The sequence below is a fragment of the Anopheles cruzii genome, chromosome 3 (genome assembly GCF_943734635.1).
Source record: "Anopheles cruzii chromosome 3, idAnoCruzAS_RS32_06, whole genome shotgun sequence".
NCBI classification, from domain to species: Eukaryota; Metazoa; Arthropoda; class Insecta; order Diptera; family Culicidae; genus Anopheles; species Anopheles cruzii.
Window position 1 is genome coordinate 55,316,429 of NC_069145.1, and position 22,197 is coordinate 55,338,625.

Genomic DNA, 22,197 nt, shown 5'->3' on the forward strand with positions numbered 1-22,197 from the left:
CGTTTCGCGACCACAGCAGCGAAAAGAAGAAGTGCGCGATTCAGATGTCACTTCGGTTGTGTGGCTTTTTGATGTGCTTTATTACGGGTAAAAAACGAATTATGTTTCAATTGTGAGGAATGCTCGTTTTCTTTCAATAGATATGTGTTGCCGAATCATTATCTAGTGTTTCTATATTTCGGATACGTTTCTAGTGATTGAGGTTTCATCGATCTAGGTGAAATTTGTACGACACATTGTTTAACCATGGCCATCAATCGCCGCGCTGTATTCGTGCTATGTGATTTGTGAAAAGGTTTACAGGCCGATAGAAAACATAAGTCGATGTGCAATTGCGCTGCGTGCTGGAAAATAAGTCCCCCATCGACGACGCTAACTGCGATCAGTTTGTTAATCAACCGATTAGTATGCCGATCAGAGTTGACAAGCGATAACGAAACTGTTGATCAGCGGCAACGGCAGCGGCAACACCTCGAACGCACCAGACGGTATTAGGTTACCGATTTCATTTATGGAGCACCCGTTCACCGATCAGCTAAATGATGGCAAGCAAAGTTGGTCCAAAAATAAGGTACTAGCTATTCTGATCGCACACGAAAAATCAATCAGTAACAATTAATTTCTCTTTCTTTTATGTCAGCTATTGCGTGATGTTCATGGCCCTAGCAGCATTTACTTCCACCAGCGCTCTTGCCGGCGGTAAAGAATTCAATCCAACCACGAATCTCATCGTGCCTGAAACCCCTCGACCCATGCTGGAACCGATCAATGATACACGCAACTATCGTATGCACGGAAAAAAGGGAAAAGATGACAAGACGTGGTTCGATGGACGGGAAATGCGCTATATTTACTGTATCCGGCCGGCCAAATGTGAGCCGCTGCGGCACAAGTCGTGCCTCGGATCCACATTACCATACGCCTCGATCAGTCTAGATTTGACTGATTCTTACAGCCAGGAAGAAGCGCACAACAAGCTGTACCACTACAATGCACTGCGCCATGTCCCCAAGTGTTGGGCCGTAATTCAGCCATTCCTGTGTGCCGTGTTCACCCCAAAGTGTGAAAAGATTAACGGCCAAGAAATGGTGTATCTTCCATCGCTAGAAATGTGCAAAATCACACTCGAACCGTGCCGGATTCTCTACAATACAAGCTTTTTCCCAGCATTTCTACGCTGCAATGAAACACTGTATCCGTCCAAATGCAACAACGATGTGCGCGAGGAGATGAAGTTTAACGCGACCGGCAAGTGCTTGAAGCCACTGGTCGCGGCCGATCTGCCCGGCAACTACTATAAGGGTGGGTTCCATATCCGAAGGGACATCCCTTCCGAATTGTGTCCTTTTTATTTCATTTCATCGTTTTCAACAGACATTGATGGATGCGGGTTGCAGTGCAAAGATCCGCTCTATAGCGACCACGAGCACCGGCAGATACACAAGTTGATTGCTTGGGGTGCTGGCATTTGTCTCACGTTTAATGTCTTCACGCTGGCCACGTTCGCCATCGATTGGCACAATGCGAACAAGTATCCGGCCTTGGTAATATTTTATATTAATTTCTGCTTCGCCATATCGTGCCTCGGGTAAGTTTATGCTGAAAAAGTGTTTCTATTTCGCTCTTCTGTGCGATGACGTTGGGTGTTTCTATGTTATTTTTCATCTAACCATTACAGATGGCTGGCACAGTTCACTCCGGGTGGCCGGGAAGATATTGTGTGTCGAAAAGATGGTACCCTGCGCACGGCAGAACCAAGCGCTGGTGAAAATCTCTCCTGCATCGTTGTTTTCATCCTTGTATACTACTTTCTGATCGCAGCCATGGTGTGGTTCGTAATCTTTACGTACGTGTGGCATATGAGTTTTAAGGCGATTGGAAAAATACAGGACCGGATTGACAAGAAGGGTTCCTACTTCCATCTGATCGCGTGGTCGCTACCGCTTGTCCTAACGATCACCATCATGGCGTTGAGCGAGATCGACGGCAATAGCACCGTCGGCATCTGTTTCGTAGGATACCTCAATCATCCGATCCGTGCCGGGTTACTGCTCGGGCCAGTCATTTGCGTTTTGCTCATCGGAGGCTATTTTCTTGGCCGCGGTCTGCTGACATTGATCCGGTTGCGTATCTCGAGCAAGGAGATTATCTCGGCCCGAGCAAGCCGCAAGATTCATCAGACCATCGTGAGGATGGCTTTTTGCACGATGTCCACATTCGTCTGTATCGTAGGGACCGTTTTCTTCCATGTGCACGAGTTCCGACACAGCTCTTCCTGGGCGAGCGCACTGCGTGATTACATCATATGCAGGATCGGAGCTACATTTACTGATGATCTATCTGGTGGTACCGGTGGCGGCTGCCGTATCGAGCATCGACCGAGCGTGGCAATATTGCAGCTCCACCTGATCTGTCTGTTCGGGTCCGGTGTCGTCATGTCTTCGTGGGTGTGGACTAACTCTACGCTCGAATCCTGGAGTCGGTATTTTCGGCGACGCTTCGGTACCGACACGGACGAACCGGTCAAGCTGCAGAAGCATAAGGTCATTGCGCAAGCGTTCGCAAAGCGTAAGGAGTTCCAGAACCAGGGCCGGCTCTCGATTTCGTTTCACAACTCGCACACCGATCCAGTTGGTTTAAAATTCGATATCAACTCGGCGATCGGAAGTCACGATTTCAGCTCTACGTGGGCAAACAATCTGCCGCGATTCGTAAACCGAAGATGCGCCTTGACCGGGGCGGCCACCAGCTCCAGCCACGATCCGCGAAAAAATTCGGTCGACTCGGAGATTAGCTTCAGCGTGAGGCATGTTTCGGTCGAATCCCGGCGCAACTCGATCGACTCACAGGTTTCGGTGAAAATTGCCGAGGTAAAGACGAAAATGGCCAGCCGGAGCAGCCGAGGGCCAGTTGGAGGAGCGAGTGGCGGCAAACATCACAAGGGGACGCGCTCCAGTAGAAGGCGGGATTTCGGTGGTGGTTCGGGTGCAACGGGTGGTAGAAGGTTTGGGCGGAAGGAGAGCAGCACCTCGGTGGAATCGCAGATCATAACGGCGGCCCTGCAAAAAACAACCGGCGGAAGACGCTCAAGTGGCCACAGTACACTTCCAGCCGCGGGATCGTTCGGTGCGGGTAATATGCAACGGCGTACCGGAATCGGGGCAATGGATGCTGATCAGATCAATGATCTCATCTCTAACGGCAAACTGTTGCTGCCGTTTTTGCACCAACAAGGATTGACAACATCCGAGGACGATAACGTTTCCGTCGGCTCGTTTAAAATGCACGATTCTAAGTTCGACATCATTCTCAAGCAGATCGAGAACGGCCATCATCAGCCACACAGTGGACGGGCGGTTGTAGGTGTTAGCAGCGGTGTGGCCACAAACGTGGCAGGGAGAGACGGGAACAGCGGATGTCGTATCGCGGAGTATCGAAGCAGTGATGATGACGATTCGGAAGAAGAGGACGATGTCGATGATGCCGTGGCCGAACGGCAAACGATGCTAAGTGGCACAAGGATCGCCGGAACCTTGCGACCAATATTGGCAGCTCCGGGACGCGATGGTGGTGATACTGTCACGGCCAGAATAGATGCCGTCGGAGGGAACGACAATAGTGTGGAACCGTTGCGTGGTAGCAAGGAAGGCGGAGGACGCGCAGCGAATAAGAGTAGCGCAAGCAAAAGTGGTCGCAATCGAAAGGGAACCGGTGGAGCTGGTACGGGTGGAAGTTTACGACACGGAACGATGCGAAAATCACAACATCATCATCATCAACACAGCCGTGGTACTTCGATTCGGAAGGAACGCGAAAAGAAGGAAAAGTCTCGCGCCAGCTTACGGGCCGTAGAACGTGAGAAAGAGCTCGAGCTTCTGGAGCGTGCTGGCGTTGAACGCACAGGGACAGATTTATTGTACGACTTAAATGATTCCTCCTTCACCTCGTACTGCTCCGAGCTATCGCCGCTAAACGTGAACAGTTCCTATTCCGGTGTATCAATCGCGAAAACAAATTCGAGAAACTCAAAACGAAGCTGCGACGTTGGGATTCAGACGAATGCACACGAGATCGCTACACAGACGATGTCATCGTTCGAGTTTAGTGAGAAAGCGATGAAAAATGAAGAGAATGAAGACATTTACACCGAAAACCATCAACTGCTGCCCAAACTGCTACAGCCGGTAGTCGCGCCCGCGCCGGCTGTCCCTAGTGCTATTGCATCCCGGAAAACCCGCGACCCTAGCGAATCCGGGATGAGCGAAGCGGAAAAACTGAAAATGCTTCTTTTACCATCAAAATAATTACTTTACAGCCATAGCCACGATCGAAGATGCTGCTCTATGAACCTGTGAACAGCTGATCTTCTGATGAACTTGATCGTATTTTGAACAGCGAACAGCGAATTGAGGATGCAAAACAACGAAACGAAATTCAGGTGCCTTTTGACCAATTTTTCTATGAGTTTTGATCTAATGTAAAATAAAATAAGCAAGTAATGATAGTGATAACTTTTAATACAAACATATTGTCAAAACATACATTTTACAAGACAAGATACCTTGACAATACGTTGGGCTATAGTCCAATATGAGAATCTCCTCTCAAAACTCTTTTACTCAGCAGCAGGAGAAGGCCTTCTTGCAAATAGATAGTAAACGTACACGCCAATTACACTCAATTAATCAGAATTGGAGCTTAAACCATGCTCAAAAATACATAAAAGGAGCAAGACTGACAAAAGTTTAAGAACAGAACAAAGAGAGAATACTCTAGCCAAAAAAAGAGATTGAAAAATAAAATAAAAATAGTGCTTCCAAAATAATGTAAATCTTATTTTTACAAAAGACAACGAACGTGACACAATATTTCAGAGCAAAACAAAGCAATTAAAATCCTGTGAATGATGGGTGATGTGCGTATCTGAAATTTTAATGATACGGAGTTTCCTCCAAAGGCATTCTTCATCTTTTTTATACCCCTTTTTTCTAACCGTGTGGCCATCAATTGCCTGAAGTATTTTGCAAGCTATTTTGTCATGATTTTGCATAGAAACAGTTATGAATCAATGTGTGAAGTGAACGGTCTTGTAACGGTTAAAACAAAATAAAAAATTGAAAGAAAAAACAATACATATAATTTCTTTCCAATAAGAACGGTACAAAAATGAACAGATTTTAGACTCTTCATTTTAGGTCGGTGTTCGGGTTTCCACGTTTTTTTATCGTTACTAAATGTAAGCGGTTCTAATGCGCCTCGTAGAGAGAGTGGTGACCGGACACCACACGCACGCGATTCGTTACACGCTTCCGTTCATCAAGTTACACCAAGAACTGAAAATTGACGGCATGCTTTATGTAGGTGGTCAATATTCAATCGAATATTTACCATTCACTATCTACGGTTTTATGCGGGGCATTGAAATTACGTCTAGAATTACATTCACACGCAATACTTTGAAAAGTGAGTACACGCAACGGCGAAAGCACCGAACAACAATCTCTGCTGGCAAGCCGCTACTCTACCAAGCAAGACTTAGTGTGGTTTTGATGATTTTATCATTAGTGGTTTGAATTTTGGTTGGTTCACGGTGCTCGGTTAATTCGGTTGATTCGTACCGACCATCACCGATGCTATTTCTTTGCTGCAATATAATCTATATTAGCTATGTTTATTTCTTGTCGTAGTAGAATTATATATTTGCCAAAACTGACACTATGGAAATTGCCAAAACACAAAACTCCTGGACACTTTCTAGCCGCGGGTGTGCGGAACATTTTCCTAGTTTACGCTTAGCTTGTGTGCTAGTGGTTTTTGGTGCTTTTCCCGGCTACTTCTGCTATAGAATTACACTGGATGAGACGATGAAACGGACAAAATTCAATCACATCTAAATACGATAAAAATTGTTCCAGCTCTGCCTCTGGAAAATACCCTCCTTACACCACCAAATGACTGATTCCACAAGGGATGCCAATATTAATACACAGCAAAGTTGCTACGAGTGCCTAATTGGTGTAAAAGTGTCGATCCGCCGATCAATACGAAAACAGCGCGCATCAGGCGCTTGAAGGGCAAATGCTATTATTTATATATTTAATTGAAGGTTTTGTTGCACATCTTCAAATACAATCAATATACACTGTATACTTCAAATACAATTTATCGCATCAGGCGGTTTATAAATCAAACGGTTTTGGCATGCTTGGCAATGTTCATATTTTCAGGAAAATTGCCACCATGTGCTACGTAACTTGTGTCGTTGCTTCTACGTTGCTTTCTTTTTTGCTTCCCGTATTGATTTTATTAAATAATTTTGGATGCTTAAGTTATTCGAAATACGTTCGAGCATCGTTTTCGGTTCCACTTTCGAGTTGTAAGTAGAAGGGTCTTGTTTTTTTGCACTGAAAATGTTTGGCTCGTTACACATCGTTCATCATTTGGTGTTCGATTGATATTTCTCCAGGCCAGTTATTTGCACGTTGCATTTGAAGGGGCCTCGAAGAAAGTGCAAGAAAGAAAAAGAATATTGTATCTAAACTAAACCTTCCAAACCATCCGCCAGCAGACCAGCCCACAAGAATGTAAAACGCATGCAGTTGCTCAATCTTTTTGAGTTATGTTAGATGATCTTCTAAAAGATTCGTTCACAGATGGATGTCGTTTGAATGCAATTCATTTAGATTTAAAATTTTTTAGTTTGGATCGGATTGCCCAAAGTTAGTCGAATGAAAAGAGGCCGAACCAAACTCACGGCTCATGCAAATTCACTAATTTAAGAAATTGAGTTGGGTGTTAATATCAGCCTCACACCCGCAAACATGTAAATGCACACACACTCGGTAAACGACCCACATGACGAGCGGAAAGCAGCCTTCGAGATGTTTGATTTATCAACCGAGGCTCATGAGGCGAGGTCCAGATGCCTTGGCCCGTTTTCTTCATGCATTTTCCCTGGGCTCAATATTGAACTATGGACCATTGAAAAATGATCACGCAAAATAAAACAAACACTAGATAAGCTGCCTATTTGGATTTCTTACTCGTACCCGCCGCCGATCCTGCCTGTGCCTTCAATTGTTTCAGTTCCTTTGTCCAGATTAAATTGTTGAAGAACTCCCCAAGTAGATACAGTCCGACGCAGAACACGAGACTTACGGCGAAAAACACCAAACGTTGGGGAAAGTTCAGTACCTCCAGCACCGGATACACCCAGATACCACCAAAATGTCGAATAACGTGAAGCCAGCCGAGGTATGCGGACATAAAGATACCCAGTCCAGTTAGGCCGGCCCGACGCGAAGGGTACTGCCGGAAGCTGGTGCAGATTTCCAAGATGATGAAGATCACAATATTTGTGTGCATTACGTGGTTGAGCCAACTGCGGGGAACAAAAACGTGTTCAATGGCCACGGCAAGCCTGCGGATTCTGTGGATCTCACCCGGGGAAAACAGCATCGAGCGCTTTGGGGAAGACTAGCTCACGGTCGATTGCCATCAGGGTCCAGAAGGTAACGCCTACATTCAGCGCCACGGGGAAAGCGAACGCAGCCAGAGTGTAATCCTTCACCTTCCGGATCAGTGGCATCCGCTTAGGGGCCACCTCGTTCGTACCGATGAAATCGTTCAGTAGACATATTGTGAAGTAAATTGCCTGCAGAATCTGCGGAAAAGTAGAGAAAGTACGGAAAGTCGGTCAATACTCTACAGAAGTATTTGCGTAATGTTATAAATGCTGCATGTCTAAAGTAGCCGATGATTGCAAGGCACCGGACCTACCGCATCCCACACGGTGAGAAATTTTAGTTTACCACCGAACTCTCCACCCGGCCGCCACATTTCCGGAGGAAAATGAACGTATCGGAAATCGTAGTAGATGGCGTACGTGAATACGACTGCAGCAATGAAGTGCATCAGGGCACGCAGTGCCCCGTATGCCCCGCGCTGGTAACCATCGTTACTTTTTGCCGTCTTTCCCATACTGTTTTCAGGTGCGAACGGTGCTACTCCAAAGCGGTTTGTGGGTTGTTTCTGTACGAAACACTTTGAACTGAAGCACTTCCGCAGCGGAATTCGCAATCAACGCTACACACAACTGCTTTAATACTTTAATCGGTGACGGTATTACTGAAGCGTCGTGGCTCTCGCAATGCGATAAGTAGCCTTCGTCGTGCAGAATGATGGAGCATTTATTGGCGAAGCGAGCGCGATTGTTACGTTATCGGGCAGACTTTGGAACGGACGAGTGGCAAATCAAAACAACTCTCGAACTCGAACTGGCGTTTGTTGACAGTTTTCTTTCTCGCGATTTTGACAACTGCGCTCACGCATCGCCCAGCGGAGAGAAGGAATCGCGGACTTGCGCATTCACGATCTCCATCGGCTGGTAATGCAAATAAACAAATTATCCGAATATCCCCTTCCCCGATAAGTGTGCAGCGTGGAAGTGATTACCGATTTTCAGAATCTCGATAGCCGGATTACGGTGGTAAGTGGATTACTGAAACACTGTGGGACACGCAGCTATTCGTGCAGTTTGAGGCATTTATTGTGATTGTGATGTTGAAGTATAATATTAAGTTCGTTCTTTCAGCCGGGCACTGTCCATCATTCCAGTGCAAGGTCTCCGCTATGCACTTATCAAAGTTCATTGAACTCTCTCCAATGCGAGAATCGTATCGGTAATGTTTTTCTGATTACGATGACGACTCAGCGAAGATGATTTGAGAGGCATGGATGAGGTTGGATGTTCCCTATAAACTCTACCGCCCAACTTACTGTAAGAAATTCATTTTCTCCGACTCAGTTGAATGATTAAAATACTTTTATTCTATAAAACACCCGCTTGTGGATGTCGAAGGGGTCGTTGGATACATTGGAAGATCCGAACAGTTGGCGGGTGGTGATTTTTTGTCTAGATTGGACTAGGAAAACACTTTCTTCCCCTAGAGGTGTGCCGCGGGGTGAAACATTTTATTGCTAGCCATAAAACAGCAAGTAGTAGCACATCTTTCTATTTACTAGACGCTCGGCTGTTCCATTCCTCGGCGGCCAATCCTTCCCAGCTTGGTACCTCATTATTGCTAACATATGGTTACTATCAAGCGGATCTCGGTTCTGTTTCTGAATTGACGACCAACCTGGTTATTTGCATTTTCTTGCTTACCAGCAAATGCTCACCGGAAAGTGCAACAATCAACGGCACCGTGAGAGCTTGGCTTGTCTCGTGGTTTGCTGTACTGCTGCCGATAGTATCCTGCTTGGTTCTTAATCGCACGTTTCTACTCAGCTACTAACAGGTTTTAAGTAGAAATGGGGATGATCGAGTTGAGTCGATGGTCAGTTTTTGGCCGCGTAGTGCCGCGTGTTTATTGCACTGTCGTTAAATTCTGTTTGTATTGCCGGCTAAGGGCGCTCCAACTGGCGAGTTCGTTGAAAAGAGCACAGAATATGGGGTCTTGCACGAAGCACACATGTGCAACAGTCGGACCTACAAAATAACACTCGAACTATCCGAAAATAAACTATCTTTAACAACCCTCCAATGGAGGAGAGGATTTGTCGAGTGACAACGTAAGTGATGGTGCAATAAAAATTACTTTGCAGTAATGAAATCCAATGATATTTGATACTTAACTGTCGTGGATAACTTTTAACAACGTAATAATACTATCACCACACTTCTGGCCACTTAAAATGACGTAATTTTACGAAGCGCTCGTACCCGGTCGATTAAAGAACGATAGGCGCTGAAGTTTGTTCGTTCGTTTTGAACAGTCGAAAGTGATGAGAATGGTTCACTTGGTCAAACGGCTCCGAACCAACAGGATAGAATATTTAATTGAATTGCTTTCAGTTAGACGGCAACTCAAATGCAGTTAGGCACCAGTTGATGGACCAATTAAGCCACCAGCCCTTGCAACAAATCGGCTATGTTATCGATAGCAAGAACTTCTGGGAAAAGAAAGATCGTGTCGGTAGAATTGGGCCACTTCGAAGCCGCTAAAGTTGCACCCTTGGGTGTAGCTTTACGCAACCTATGCTGCGGCATTTGTCGTCTAGTGGCGAATGGTCATGTCGACTAAGGTTTTCTTCCATTTGCGTTATGTGTCATACCGCGTGAGAGGCCAACTGGTATCGATTTTCTTTTTTGGAGAAGCTCAATTGCTTTAGCTAGTTATTTGGAACTACTGGTGGTTGGTGACACCGACCTTTTCTGTTGGCCTCGAAACTGCAGCTGTCGTAACTCGCTTGGGATTGATTTAATTTGGATTACCAACACCCTTGACATTATCATCAACACATGGCGCATTGCTTTTTCTTATGTGAACTGTACAGGATGTTTCCCTAAGCTGAAAATTACTTGCAAGTCGCATTTAAAATATAAAAAGGAATATACTAGCTGAAATTAAGGTAGCTTATGTAAAACCGAATGAACAAAATGGTGTTGAACAAATGTTTGTGATTTGCTAGTGTAAAATTATGTATTAAAATCAAATACCTATAGTGCCTTCTATTTAATTTCATAATGTAAGAAACGTGTAATGTGTAACAACGTAATGCACTATTCCTATCTGGAAGCTAATTAATCCTTTGAAAGAGCCAGTCTGTTGCTAGGAGTGGCATTGAAGCATACGCCGTTTAATTAGTGACGACAGTTGAATGCCATTCACGCAATAGCAGAACTTAAAACACGCAATAAGGGAAACGAGAAACGTAAAAACGTACTCAGCTTATAAGGTTTTTTTCGGGTATATCATGTATATGCATCTCTTCTTCGACGAAGTATCGAATTGTATTGGGCACAGGTAATCAAAAAGAACATCCTAATCTCTTTTCCTTGTCCTCTGGCACATCTAAATATGCTCCAAAAATGATGATCTCGAACTTCTCACATACATTTTCTTCATTTGCCTGTAGTCTTTGTACACTTCATACATCTACGACAGAAATCATGCATACTTTCTGTTTGTTTCAAAAACTCTTCCAAATTAACTTAAAAACCAACTAGCAACTAGTACTAGTAACATTATTGGTGTAGCCGTATGTCCCCACAGATCCTATTGTCTTTCTTCCTTGATCCTCTCGAATACAGTCGGGTTCAGTTAGTTTCTGATAGCTTCCTTATTTTCCAATTCGACGTGAGAATGTGTTCACAATTTTTCATTTCACGGTTTCATTCTACGATGGTTTAGTAAATATTGTATTATGCCTCCAAATGTTTTGAAATGTTTCCACATTCTTCCCTGACCTTTCTAGTTGTTCATATGATCATGCGCCTTTGGAAAAAAGGCAAAAGTAGAACCATATCCGTTTTTCGCACGTCATGTTAAAAGACATTGCAAACTTCCATCGCTTGGCATGATGTGTAGGGATCTGGTATACGATTTCACCAACCACCAGGCGGCTCCACCGGGCATGTTAAGTGGTGTACTTTTTCCATTCGTTTTTCCACGACCGGCGGTGTTTTTTTGGCCCGGCTTATTATTGGTCGAAAGAGAAGTCCTGTGCATTGGTGGCACTCTTTCAGTATGCTTGCGTTCGCGCCCTGCCGTTGTTTATGTTAACTTTTATTTTTAACAAATTACGCACATTTTATCATTTTATTTCGATTCCTAGCTACGTGGGGTGCGAACGCGGCCGATGGAATGGAGGGCGCTGGAGAGCGGGATGTAGGAGAAAGTAAAAATACGCAACAGTTTCCATGCTTCACGGTTCTGTTACAGAAATTGCAATGCAAACAATCTCTGGAAAATGCCATATCCGACAGAGTGGATGTCGGTGTTTTGTTACACTGTGTGTGCTCTCTTTTACATTTTATCCGTTCCATCGTTCGGAAGCTAGGCACCATAAATCTTTTGCGCTTTATTGATCCGGTTGTGCAATAACTATCGAGTTTTCCGAGCGGTGCGGTGGCCACCAGAGAGTGCAGAATGGAGAGGTTTTTGTCGTAATCATAGCAACCATCAAGATAAGGTGTATTTTGAAGGAAACAAACAAAACCGCTGGTCGTGGTTCCACATTATTGGAGCTTAAATTAAGGTCCAATTACACAACGCTCGGTTATCAGTTTTTATTATAGGATGTTTGTTGAGCAAAGTACGTCTGTGATATGATCTCCTAACAGAAATCCGCTGTATTTACGTATCAGTCACACATTAAGACGTGAGGCATCTACAAAATGGTTACTTAACGGTGTATGTGTTGCTTGTAATAACAGAAGCTGGGGTTGCAAATGGCATAGTGCACCAAATGGGTAACGAAAGAATTAACTAAACTGTTGGGAGAATAAATTCAGTTTTGAATGGCTTTGGGTGCGATCGCTCGGGTTTTCAGCCCCAGCATGATTATTGATTAAACAGTAGTTTAAAATTAGACGGTAGACCCTAATTGGCTTCCGAAAGTCCTAAGAGAACCGCCCATCGTTCGTGAATCGGAATTGGCATTGGTGCTGTTTGTTTTTGTAACAGGTCGTTGTTTTAGTATCATAAATTAACTTGCGAATGGCAGATGAATATTTTATACTAACCAAACACCAGTAGGTAAGAAACTTGGAGCGACCACCGTACTCCGTCGGTCGCATCATCTTCGGCACGGCCAGATCATCCGGGATGTGAATGAAAAATCGATCGAAGTAGATCGCGTAACAGTACTGGCCGAACGCAATCAGGTGCCAGGTGATGACAAACGCCGGCAGCTTGTACAGTTGCACACTAGACATGATGATGGAACTGACTACGCACAGCACACTATTAAAGCGGAGCGTTTGAGAAAAGGACACTAGCCGGACGAAATTGCTTTTCCGCTGTTTGCGCTGTTAACACACGCCTTATCTATGATGATTCACTTCTGCTTCTCACTTCCGCTGCTGGAGCGTCGCACAAAGGCACACTTGACTCGAAATGGGGCCGATGGTCGGTAAACATATAGAGCAGTAGACGAAGGATACAATCTAACTAGCCTTGGAAGTCCTGTTCTTTTTCGTGGAAAGTTCGCCTCGTATGAGGGGCAAGTGGGATCGTTGCTTGGTAAACAATGTAATTCCTCACTGCAACACTGTTCGTCCGCAGTGGCTACGTGGTTTTCTTGCGGGTTATGGTACGGAAAGGAAACGTCTGCGCGGAAGCCGTTCCCCCAGACACACACACACGCTCACACACACGCCCGCACACAGCCGCACTAGGCTACGAAGGAGCGGAAGGACATCTTCCTCGGTTCGCCCACCCGAGTGTCAAGGGTCGCGAGTGTGAAGGGCAACCGAAACGACAAACAGTTGCAGCTTCCGCTGATGCCAAGGACAGGCGGGCCTAGCCGTTCGGATTAATTGGTCTCGGAAGCGCAGCAACAAGGACACTTTGGCGGGACAACAATCAGATGTCTGGAGAAGCGTCTATCCCGTGGCAAACCCTGGTGGGGTAGTGAAGGTCGGGCACTTGGGTACGTGTCTGCTGACGGCGTGTCTTCGGTGAAGAAGTATTACGGAAAAGGAGTACTCTGCAATCGAGGCAACCGATGCCGTACGAATGAATGGTGCGCCCAAGTGCTGGTATGCGCTGGACGACGTTAGTTAGTTGTTGAGGTGTATGGTAAGTGAGAGAGCGTACATGCCCGAGAGTTTCCCACAAAGAGTTAGGAGCGGAACGGAGTTACTCACTCGCAGGAGAGGCTCACCCCGTATCATCCTTCGTTTGATAAAACATTCATTGAACGTCTCTCTTCCAAGAAACAAACAACGGAGAAAGCGAGAAACACAGAGAGGGAAAGAGCTGAAAGAGATTGAGAAGTCGCTCTTTACTCCAGAGGGCAGAGCTTCTACGCTACTCGTGCAAATTTGCATGTTTTCACTTTTAATGCGGCAACAGTATGATAACATTGCACACGGTACGATGCAGTACCACTCGGAGAGCCAAGTGTTACAGTTGGTGGCAAAGATTTTGCACACAAAAAAGTTGCTCTTTTTGGATTAGCACAACATCGGTGTTCTCAGTAGTGTAAACAAGCTTAGAATATTAGTAGAACTGCAGCATCAGGTTTTTTATGTACAAAATTTCGAGGTTGTATTAAATGATACCGACTTTCAGCTGTTTAGCTACATTCGTTTCTTCCAAGATTTCATTACATTTACATACTGCCTTTTAAATAGGTTGTGTGAGGGTAATTTTTAGTTGCAAACAGTAGGATTTTGGAATAATTAGGATTTTTCATTGCATCGATAAGAACAAAAACAAACGCATTAATATGAACTGATATCATTTGTTGTTTGATTTGATGTTTCATTTAAAGTTAACGTTCTTTTACAATCTATTGCTATCTATTTATCTTTAAACCTTTTTAAAGAGAATCATGGAAGTATCAATGTTTGAATTTTTTTCGCGGCAGCAGAAATAAATTGAAGAATGATCATGTTAAATACGCCATACAACGATTGTTTGTTCTTTGCAATCGTTTGCCTTACTTGAAAACTAACTAACAAAATCAAACTTATTGATCACACGGAATGAAAATTGTTTACTTTAAGCATTCGCATGCCAAATGCAAAATAGGCACGCAAACACACGTGTACAATGAATGGTTAGACGATAGGCAGAATTTTGCTTGCGTAAATACGATGTAATCAGAACCTTAATAGTCTAAGCATCTCACGATCTCCACGATGATTGTTATCATAATGGATACAATTACGACCGAACGTTAGCTAACACATGAACTAAGACTATTGCAATCCGCTGTTCATCAGTGACACCGTTGTTCCTACAACCTAGAGTGTCCCCGAAACCATCACTTACCAAATTCCAGTATGTCAAAAATACTATACGACCCTTCAGGGGTAAGGAAAACTTTTCCCCCAGCCGTANNNTTTATGTAGCGATCAAACCGGGGCACATTCTGATCTTCAAACGGCCGAAGAGCATAAACGACGTGGATATGGTCGGATGGTGGTGGTGGAGTTAGCCAAACGTTTGGCACGTCGTGGATTGGACTCAAAAGCGTATGTGTTGAGCTCTAATGAAAAATCGATCAAACTTTTTGAAGGCGTAGGATTCCGGAAAATTGAAAACCTACGTTGGGTAGTAGTCCATCCAAGGGATCCCACAATGTAATAGGGAGATATAAAGGTATAACACGTAATAGAAGCTTGATCGTGAATCGTCCGTAGATCATCCTCGCTGCACCAATTAATCAGTTGCTTAGCGAAAGGCATCAGCTCGAACTCTGACAGTGTATCAACTTAAGTGCAAAATTTAAAGTTATTTCTTGATATGGTTCTGTATATTCTAATAGAATAAAAAATAAATAAATAATAATGCTTCATTAACGAAAAACTGACATTTTTGCGGAAGAATAAAGGGTTCTTTTATATTTTTCTATTCATTAAACTCGTGACGTACTTACTGTTTCCAAAGTTGACTTAAATCGCGCGCCAAAGGTTCATGCGATCGTTTAAGTACTCAATTTTGTACAGCAGAGTGGCGTTGCTAAGCAACTAAGTTTCTTCTATATCATGGTTGCAACGTATTCGAATGTATGCAGGGATAACCATGCTATCAGAGATTAGATTAGTTCGTGATTTGTCGTGTATTTCCATGTTCAGACAGGTTTGGTTTGTTTTTGCAAAGCAGTATGAATAAGACTGTCTGGATCGTAAAGATAACACAGACTAATTCCTGGTATTCGATTTCATAATCGGCATTGTGAAATGTTGCAATGGTTGAAATATGACTTCAGAGTAACCCTTTAATCTGAAAAAAAGCCCAATGTGAGTCATATAATGTTCCATTTCTTTTCAATATTCAAATTTTTTAATTTCAGTCTACGATATCTTGTGATGTATCGATCAAGCAGTTTCAAGTTTATGCTCGTTTTCAAGTTTTTCAAAACAACAGAAATATTAAAGTTGATCGGCATGGTAGTATTCGTAGCATCGCCCAGGAGCTAAACATCAACCATCAAACAGCTCAAGCCAAGGACTCACAAAAGAAGCTCGATGTTAAAGTGCCACAACAATTAACACAAAAACTTGATGGATCGAATTAACATTTGCGATGCCAAACAGAATAAAATCGACCCATTTCTTAAACGGACTGAGGATGAGAAATGAGTCCTATACGACAATATTGTGTGAAAACGATCGTACTCTAAGCTTGTAGAAGCAGCTCAACCAGGTGGGCAAAACGGAAGTAACGGCCAGGAAGGTTTTACTTGGACTGGGTGGTGGAACTTGAAAGGAATCATTTATTAAGAGTTGCTTCCGTGAGGCCAAACATTAATTTCATTCATATTTAACAAAACGGTGCATATTTGACGAAAGATTTGAAATTCACGCAAAAATAAGCAAAGCAAGCAAAGCAAAATGTATGTTTATTAACGACAATAATCAGAGGTTATGTAAATCTAACTTGAAATAATCACCAGTTATTTATTATTATTCTTTTTTGTAAGCTTCCGTTAATACATATTCAAATAAATAACTTCTTGAGCAGTTCAATTAATGATTGGAAATATCTTTCCAGTTATTGCTAGCGATCTTTGTTCGCTTTATTCAGTAAATTAGGTTAACATAAAATTGTTCACTTTTATGCACATGTCGATAGGAAACAATTATGAATGAAATGGGGACTTGTTTTCCTGATAATCTTATCGATTGCTTCCGTTATGTCTTGCCGACCCGTTATCGAAGGTGTCGATAGGTTAGATAAAACTTTCATATAAAAGGACTGGTCCGACGATCCGATCTCACCGTCTTTTATTCAGTTCCACTGTGCTGCAACCTCTGTTTGGGCAAACTACCAATAACAAACACTAACAGACATGGCAAAGCAAATTCTAGTTTGTGCATTTGTTGCCGTGGCCCTGGTTGCCGCAATTCAGGCGAGCGATTTGATCCTTGGCAACATTACCACTGGTGATCGCATCTTGTACTCGTAAGTATCAATGAAAGAAATCAAAGAATCAGCGTGTGATCGTTTTCGCGGTTTGCCAAATGACAGCAAATGCTCTGTATCATTTACAGCGCCGTATCGTCTGCTCCTGGCGTTCCGGGTGGACTTGTCAACCGTACGGTGAACTACAGTGGAAACTACAACATCACCGCCATTCGAGCGTACGATCGCACGGCCAACAGAACCGGACAAGCGCACTTGGTGGGCGGTGGACTGTACCAGCGATTCGCCAATTTGGCCCTGACGACCCGTTACATTGCAAACCCGCTGGACTACCTCGTTGAGATCTACGGCCGATAAGTCGAATATGAGCGAACCCTTGGTAGCCGATTTTGAGGTAATTTTTTTACGAACATAAACACTGCGTCAGACGCTCCACCCAGAGCATTCGGAGGCAATCTTTAACGTTACATAATTTTATTCTAGCTTCTGCTACACGTGCTTTGCGAAACTAGTCCGTGCCCCCCTGTATTCGTGATCGCCTTATCGTACATTTTGATTGAGATGTTAGGAAAAAAACTGAGCCTGATCTGTTAGTGTTTGCCTTACAATATCAATGTTTAGACTTGAAATTGTTGTCGAAGAAATAAAAGTAGAGCAATCAATAATCAATAACCGATTCCATATCCCGATCCCGTTCACAGTTTGTAGAATTCAAATTCAATGCTAAGCAGAAAATAAACAAATGTCCCAAACAACACAATGATGAAGGTGGTTTATATGTTGAGAAATGCGGCATTGATAACATTTTTTATCTTTCTGAGTTACTCAAAATGCTTTTAGCTGGTCTACTAACAAGTGTGTGCTATAAATTGGAATCAGAGTGTGATTTGCGATAATGTTTCGCACAAACATTTACAATCTTCGCGATAAGTTGCTTATCGTGGCGGTGGCCATATAAGAAACTAGCACCAACAAAAAATACCCTAAATTTACAGAATGCTGAGATCCATTATACACTTTATATAAGGCTTTAAATAAGAATTCCTGACATTGTTGACTTTTAGCTTCTTTCCTAGGTGAGATGCGGTTCTCTGGAGCTAGGCTGGGAACATTCTATTGCCATGCTGAAGCCATTGAAAGTTTAATCTAATACTACAACCTTTTGGAAATAGTCCTAATAAGCCCTTTAGTGAAATTCGTTTTGTTTATTTGGCAGACAAACGTGTAATGACATAAAGATAGTAATTAGAAAGAGGTATCATCAAGAATCACAAACATTATTTTCTACGATTTTATTGCCTTTCGTAACTCTGTGCCGTCGAATCTGCTTTTCATGTTTTTCAACCAGCTCGCCTCGCCGACCACACAGAAGCCTAGCTTTTCCAACAGTCGTCGTGTGGCCATATTCGTGTGTCTAACGCTAGCATAAGTACTGTGTCCCTGCTCTGCGAGCCATCGCGCGAACGCTTTGATCACCAGAGAACCGTAACCCTTCCCTTGAGCTACTACGCCGAGCAACCCAAGCGCTCCATTCTGCGACCGGATGCACCAGGCCAAAGGTTCCCTAGACCGTTCGCAAAACAGACCCATCGAAACATTCCATCGGAGCAACCGCTCGATGAAGTACTCTGTTCCGACAGTTTTGTTCAACCACTGGTGGTGGATAAATCGTGCATAGTGTGGTGCGATGCGCCGTAGCGTCATACCCGGCGGAAGTTCAGATCGGAATTGAAGTGCTACGTTATGCGGCACCCGATATATCACGTCAACACTGTCAAAAGCAATCGCAAGTCGATGCAAATGGTAAGCGTTCACCACTGCATCCCGGTACAGGCACATATTCATCAGATAGCTGTGATGCCAGTCGAGCAAGCAAAGCATTCGCCTCAGAGTGTCTTCAGTTGGTTCCAGTGTGTACATGAACACATCCGTGTGATCCTAAGGGAAACGGTTAACAATTAAGGACATTATTCCGTAAAAGGACGGCTCTCTTATTAGTATTTTGGTCACTCACAACTATTATGTACGTGCCAGTCTCCCACCAGGATCCGTTCAAACTGTACACGATCAGGGTGGTGCTGATATGTGGATCGCGCTCCGTCCAACGGATGTAATTCTGGATGGTGTAGTACGCGATCTCGTGCCTCGGCCAGTCCTGTCTGTAAAGATCCCGAAGCTGTTCCCAGGCGGTTGATGGAATCGGAACGAGTATATCGCTCTGCATGGTTGATTTGTTTGTTCAGTACTAACTTAGCCCCACTAGCACACCGCAGCAAGGTGGGCACGGCGAAAAGAGTCTACTAACACCACCGAAAAACACAGAATACTATGCAGCTGTATTCTGCTGTAGGCACTCCGTTTATTCCAGTCAGTTGGCTTAAGCAACACTGATAAGATTACAATTCATCCGCTTCACACATGCACCGCAGTTCTGTGGGCATTGCGGGAGCAACTGATGCCGGAGGCCCAACCATCCCATTCGGTGAGCTTTCCATTCGAGCAACGTGTCCAGTGCATGATACCACCGTTCTCGAAGCCGTGTTTGCGCAACATCTCGATCGACACAGTTTTCGTGAGTTGGGGCCCATCTCTGCCTACTTAGGTATTCGGCCATCACAATAACGTATTCTTTGCGTCGATGCTGGACCGGGACCTCTAATGCAGCGTAACCTCCAGGAGGTAAACGAAAACACCAGGTATACGAATCGTTCGTCTCTGCATCAAACAAGTCAAGACTCAGGTTCCATAGCGCTCGGCGTTTCAAACGGTGAGACCACAATGCGTTCGCCTTGACAGCATCCTCCGCGGACAGTGAACACAGGTATGTGCCAGGTGGCGATTGGAGTGGCAGGGAGCATGTTCCGGTTGGTATATCGAAAAGCAGTTGCAAATCGTATTTTGTAACGATCTCAAGAATAGTCCCAATCCACTGGATTCGAAGCTCGTGTTACTGTAAAAGTAAAGGAAATAGCGATCCTGGCAACTGGCTCTGATTTTTTATGAACAGTTACAAAAACAACTTACTTCTAAAATGAATGTCCCATTTTAGCACGATGTTGAGAGAAAAAATACCAAAGTCTTTCAGCTTGCAATCACATTTGTCCCAATTAATGTAGTTCTGGATAAGTTTGTACGTTGGCTCGATTTGGAGGTACGGTTCTGTAGCTCCTTCCAGTCTACAATCGGATTTGAAACTAACATATCAGTAGACAATTCTCTCCTGTTGCATCGGGTTCTCTCGTAGCCGCCAGACCAAGCTAAGCTAATGCTGGAAGGACCGAGGATGATTGTCATGAAGTGGTTGAAGTTGCGATACGGTTATCATATTGTTTAAATGATGTGGTGTGCCGTAATCCATTGTTGGTGGAGATAAGGAGAACGAGATGATAAGAGTATTGAATGAGTGTGAACATCATGCAAGATTTCATGGTAGTTGTATAGGAATTTACTAATGTTTGTTTTATGAGAATTGTAAAACAATAATAAAATATTAAGCATAAGTATTAAGCATAAATGTACTCTAATAAGATTTGGTCTTTGTTTGATGCTAGATATTTGGCATGTTTGGGACAACTTTTAAATGTTTTTGGAAGTTGAAAAATATCGAAAAAATGTAATTGCGATAATTTGAGCCATATATTTAGTTATCGTGTTTACTATTCGCAAACCATCTTGGCTCCAGACTTCCACTCCACAAGTTTTCTTTCGCAGTTTCTAATCCAATTCGCGTTCCTGATGATCCTGAAGCCGATGTTTTCGAACACAATCTGAGACGGTTTGTTATTTACAAGAATGCTGGCATACAAATTGAGGCCCATTTGGGCGAGCTGTTTTACGAATCCTTTCAACACTAGTGTTCCGTATCCCTTACGCTTTTCAATAACACCAAGCGATCCGATAACACCCATCTGCGTGAGAACGCACCAACCGAGTAAATTATCAGAAGAATCGTACAACCCAATCGAAGGGTTCCAGCATATCAAACGTTCAAGGGAAAATTCTGATCCCGTCTCTCGGTGAGGCCACAAGTCGTTGATAAATTTTGCATGCTCCGGTTGAAGCGAAGCGAACTTAAGTCCTTCCGGAAGGGTTACAGATAGTGCACATGCGTCCTCTTTAGCTAGATAATAAATGTAAATAGGTTGTGCGTTGAACACCTGAACAGTGAGTTTCTTTAAAACGTCAAAGAGAAGAGTTTCATATTCACACATCACGGCAACGTGATAGTAATCCCAGTCCACTAGCTCTAGTGCACGGCGTAGGCTAACCAACGACTCGTCCATCGTCCAAATATACAGTTCAATACGATCCTTTAAAAGTAGTAAATAAACAATAATAATAATTGGTTCGAATAATTGGTTTTAGTAAAAAATTATCCTTTACTCTATTCTACTTACAATAATAACGTACGTTCCATTTTCTCGCCAACTTCCATTCAGGCTGTAAATCACCAAGTCTTTAATCTTACCGTCGCGTTTGGACCAGTTAATATAGTTTTGCACCGTATTATAAGCTAGCTCATGGCGTGGCCAGTCTCGTTTGTACAAATCGCGCCACTCTTCCCAATCGCAGCGTGGGATTGGTTTCAAGCGATCTTCCTGCATGTTTGGCCGCTGGCAACGAACTGCGATTGTCACTGCTAAATTAAAAGTAATAGTTAAACATGGGTGCTCCGGAACTTCCCGCTTTATGAGACCATGATAAGATAATTCGCATGATTTGTGTGTAGCTTGTAGCTTTGAACAACCAATCATAATGTCTCGTTTTGTTGATGTTGAATTTTTGGATCATAATTCGGCAAGTGTTCGTACTTTTCCTTGAGAATTCCTGATTTCTGTATGTTTGTACCACATCGCTTTAATTTGGAGAAGTAGTAGTGGCAGTTTATGCAATCTCTAACCATATTTCATCATCTTTGCTTTTTGATATGATTCCATTTTTCATTCAGTTCTATGTTTATTTTGAATATGTGCCGAAATGCTGTTCACGTTACAATACTATATACTACAATTTGTAATAATTTGACATAATAATAACATAACAGTTCCTTGTTCAATGAACATGTAAAACCCTAAAGCCCATTTAACTCTAAAATCAATAGGCATGTACGAGTGGAAGTTGTAGATGTGTTGATACAGTTTAATCTTGGCAATAGCATTACTCAACTAAGACATTAAATTGATTCAGAAAAAATTTAACGTCTGCGACGTTTTGTGGTGTAATCTTGCCCAAAGATGTTTCTGGGCGTATGGAACATGAAAGCTTCCCCTAAGCAGAAAATTTAATATTTATCAAGAAATATATCGCTCATTTG

At 43.4% G+C, this 22,197-nt stretch overlaps 5 protein-coding genes and 1 pseudogene across 6 annotated transcripts; 2 read left to right on the forward strand and 4 right to left on the reverse strand.

Annotated features, from left to right (window-relative positions):
• Nucleotides 1–656: 656 nt before the first annotated feature.
• LOC128271935 (protein smoothened) lies at nt 657–5,063 on the forward strand. The gene is made up of 3 exons (XM_053009623.1): nt 657–1,302; nt 1,375–1,588; nt 1,679–5,063. Exons 1-3 carry the CDS (start codon nt 657–659, stop codon nt 4,302–4,304), a joined length of 3,486 nt encoding a protein of 1,161 aa, XP_052865583.1. The 3' UTR covers nt 4,305–5,063.
• A 122-nt stretch (nt 5,064–5,185) lies between these two features.
• LOC128275175 (androgen-induced gene 1 protein-like) lies at nt 5,186–13,479 on the reverse strand. Of its 2 annotated transcripts, none has more exons than XM_053013589.1 (3): nt 12,530–13,479; nt 7,443–7,663; nt 5,186–7,381 (listed from the first exon to the last, which is right to left on the reverse strand). In XM_053013589.1, the coding sequence occupies exons 1-3, from the start codon at nt 12,719–12,721 to the stop codon at nt 7,027–7,029; spliced, it is 768 nt and encodes a 255-aa protein (XP_052869549.1). In that variant the 5' UTR covers nt 12,722–13,479; the 3' UTR covers nt 5,186–7,026. The 2 variants fall into 2 exon arrangements, with proteins under 2 accessions (XP_052869549.1, XP_052869548.1); XM_053013588.1 differs by lacking the exon at nt 12,530–13,479 and adding an exon at nt 7,780–8,211.
• A 3,321-nt stretch (nt 13,480–16,800) lies between these two features.
• Nucleotides 16,801–17,485, forward strand: LOC128274072 (uncharacterized). The gene is made up of 3 exons (XM_053012158.1): nt 16,801–16,922; nt 17,012–17,277; nt 17,367–17,485. Exons 1-2 carry the CDS (start codon nt 16,810–16,812, stop codon nt 17,238–17,240), a joined length of 342 nt encoding a protein of 113 aa, XP_052868118.1. The 5' UTR covers nt 16,801–16,809; the 3' UTR covers nt 17,241–17,277; nt 17,367–17,485.
• Nucleotides 17,486–18,167: 682 nt separating this feature from the next.
• On the reverse strand, nt 18,168–19,223 carry LOC128273863 (uncharacterized). Its single transcript, XM_053011921.1, has 2 exons — nt 18,898–19,223; nt 18,168–18,821 (listed from the first exon to the last, which is right to left on the reverse strand). The coding sequence occupies exons 1-2, from the start codon at nt 19,105–19,107 to the stop codon at nt 18,168–18,170; spliced, it is 864 nt and encodes a 287-aa protein (XP_052867881.1). The 5' UTR covers nt 19,108–19,223.
• A 434-nt stretch (nt 19,224–19,657) lies between these two features.
• On the reverse strand, nt 19,658–20,177 carry LOC128270628 (uncharacterized; annotated as a pseudogene).
• A 362-nt stretch (nt 20,178–20,539) lies between these two features.
• On the reverse strand, nt 20,540–21,487 carry LOC128273869 (uncharacterized). The gene is made up of 2 exons (XM_053011928.1): nt 21,281–21,487; nt 20,540–21,193 (listed from the first exon to the last, which is right to left on the reverse strand). Exons 1-2 carry the CDS (start codon nt 21,485–21,487, stop codon nt 20,540–20,542), a joined length of 861 nt encoding a protein of 286 aa, XP_052867888.1.
• Nucleotides 21,488–22,197: the final 710 nt, after the last annotated feature.

Bases quoted from the DNA above. Each gene is read 5' to 3' on its own strand.
- LOC128273869 (XM_053011928.1), bottom strand. From the start codon at position 21,487: ATGCAGGAAGATCGCTTGAAACCAATCCCACGCTGCGATTGGGAAGAG. The intron at 21,194-21,280 runs GTAAGTAGAATA...CTACTTTTAAAG, and splicing joins ATGGAACGTACGTTATTATT to GATCGTATTGAACTGTATAT.
- LOC128273863 (XM_053011921.1), bottom strand. From the start codon at position 19,107: ATGCAGAGCGATATACTCGTTCCGATTCCATCAACCGCCTGGGAACAG. The intron at 18,822-18,897 runs GTGAGTGACCAA...CGTTTCCCTTAG, and splicing joins CTGGCACGTACATAATAGTT to GATCACACGGATGTGTTCAT.
- LOC128271935 (XM_053009623.1), top strand. From the start codon at position 657: ATGGCCCTAGCAGCATTTACTTCCACCAGCGCTCTTGCCGGCGGTAAA. The intron at 1,303-1,374 runs GTGGGTTCCATA...CGTTTTCAACAG, and splicing joins GCCCGGCAACTACTATAAGG to ACATTGATGGATGCGGGTTG. The intron at 1,589-1,678 runs GTAAGTTTATGC...TAACCATTACAG, and splicing joins TTCGCCATATCGTGCCTCGG to ATGGCTGGCACAGTTCACTC.
- LOC128275175 (XM_053013588.1), bottom strand. From the start codon at position 7,980: ATGGGAAAGACGGCAAAAAGTAACGATGGTTACCAGCGCGGGGCATAC. The intron at 7,664-7,779 runs GTAGGTCCGGTG...ACTTTTCCGCAG, and splicing joins TTCTCACCGTGTGGGATGCG to ATTCTGCAGGCAATTTACTT. The intron at 7,382-7,442 runs GTGAGATCCACA...TGTTCCCCGCAG, and splicing joins CTCGATGCTGTTTTCCCCGG to TTGGCTCAACCACGTAATGC.
- LOC128274072 (XM_053012158.1), top strand. From the start codon at position 16,810: ATGGCAAAGCAAATTCTAGTTTGTGCATTTGTTGCCGTGGCCCTGGTT. The intron at 16,923-17,011 runs GTAAGTATCAAT...TATCATTTACAG, and splicing joins GGTGATCGCATCTTGTACTC to CGCCGTATCGTCTGCTCCTG.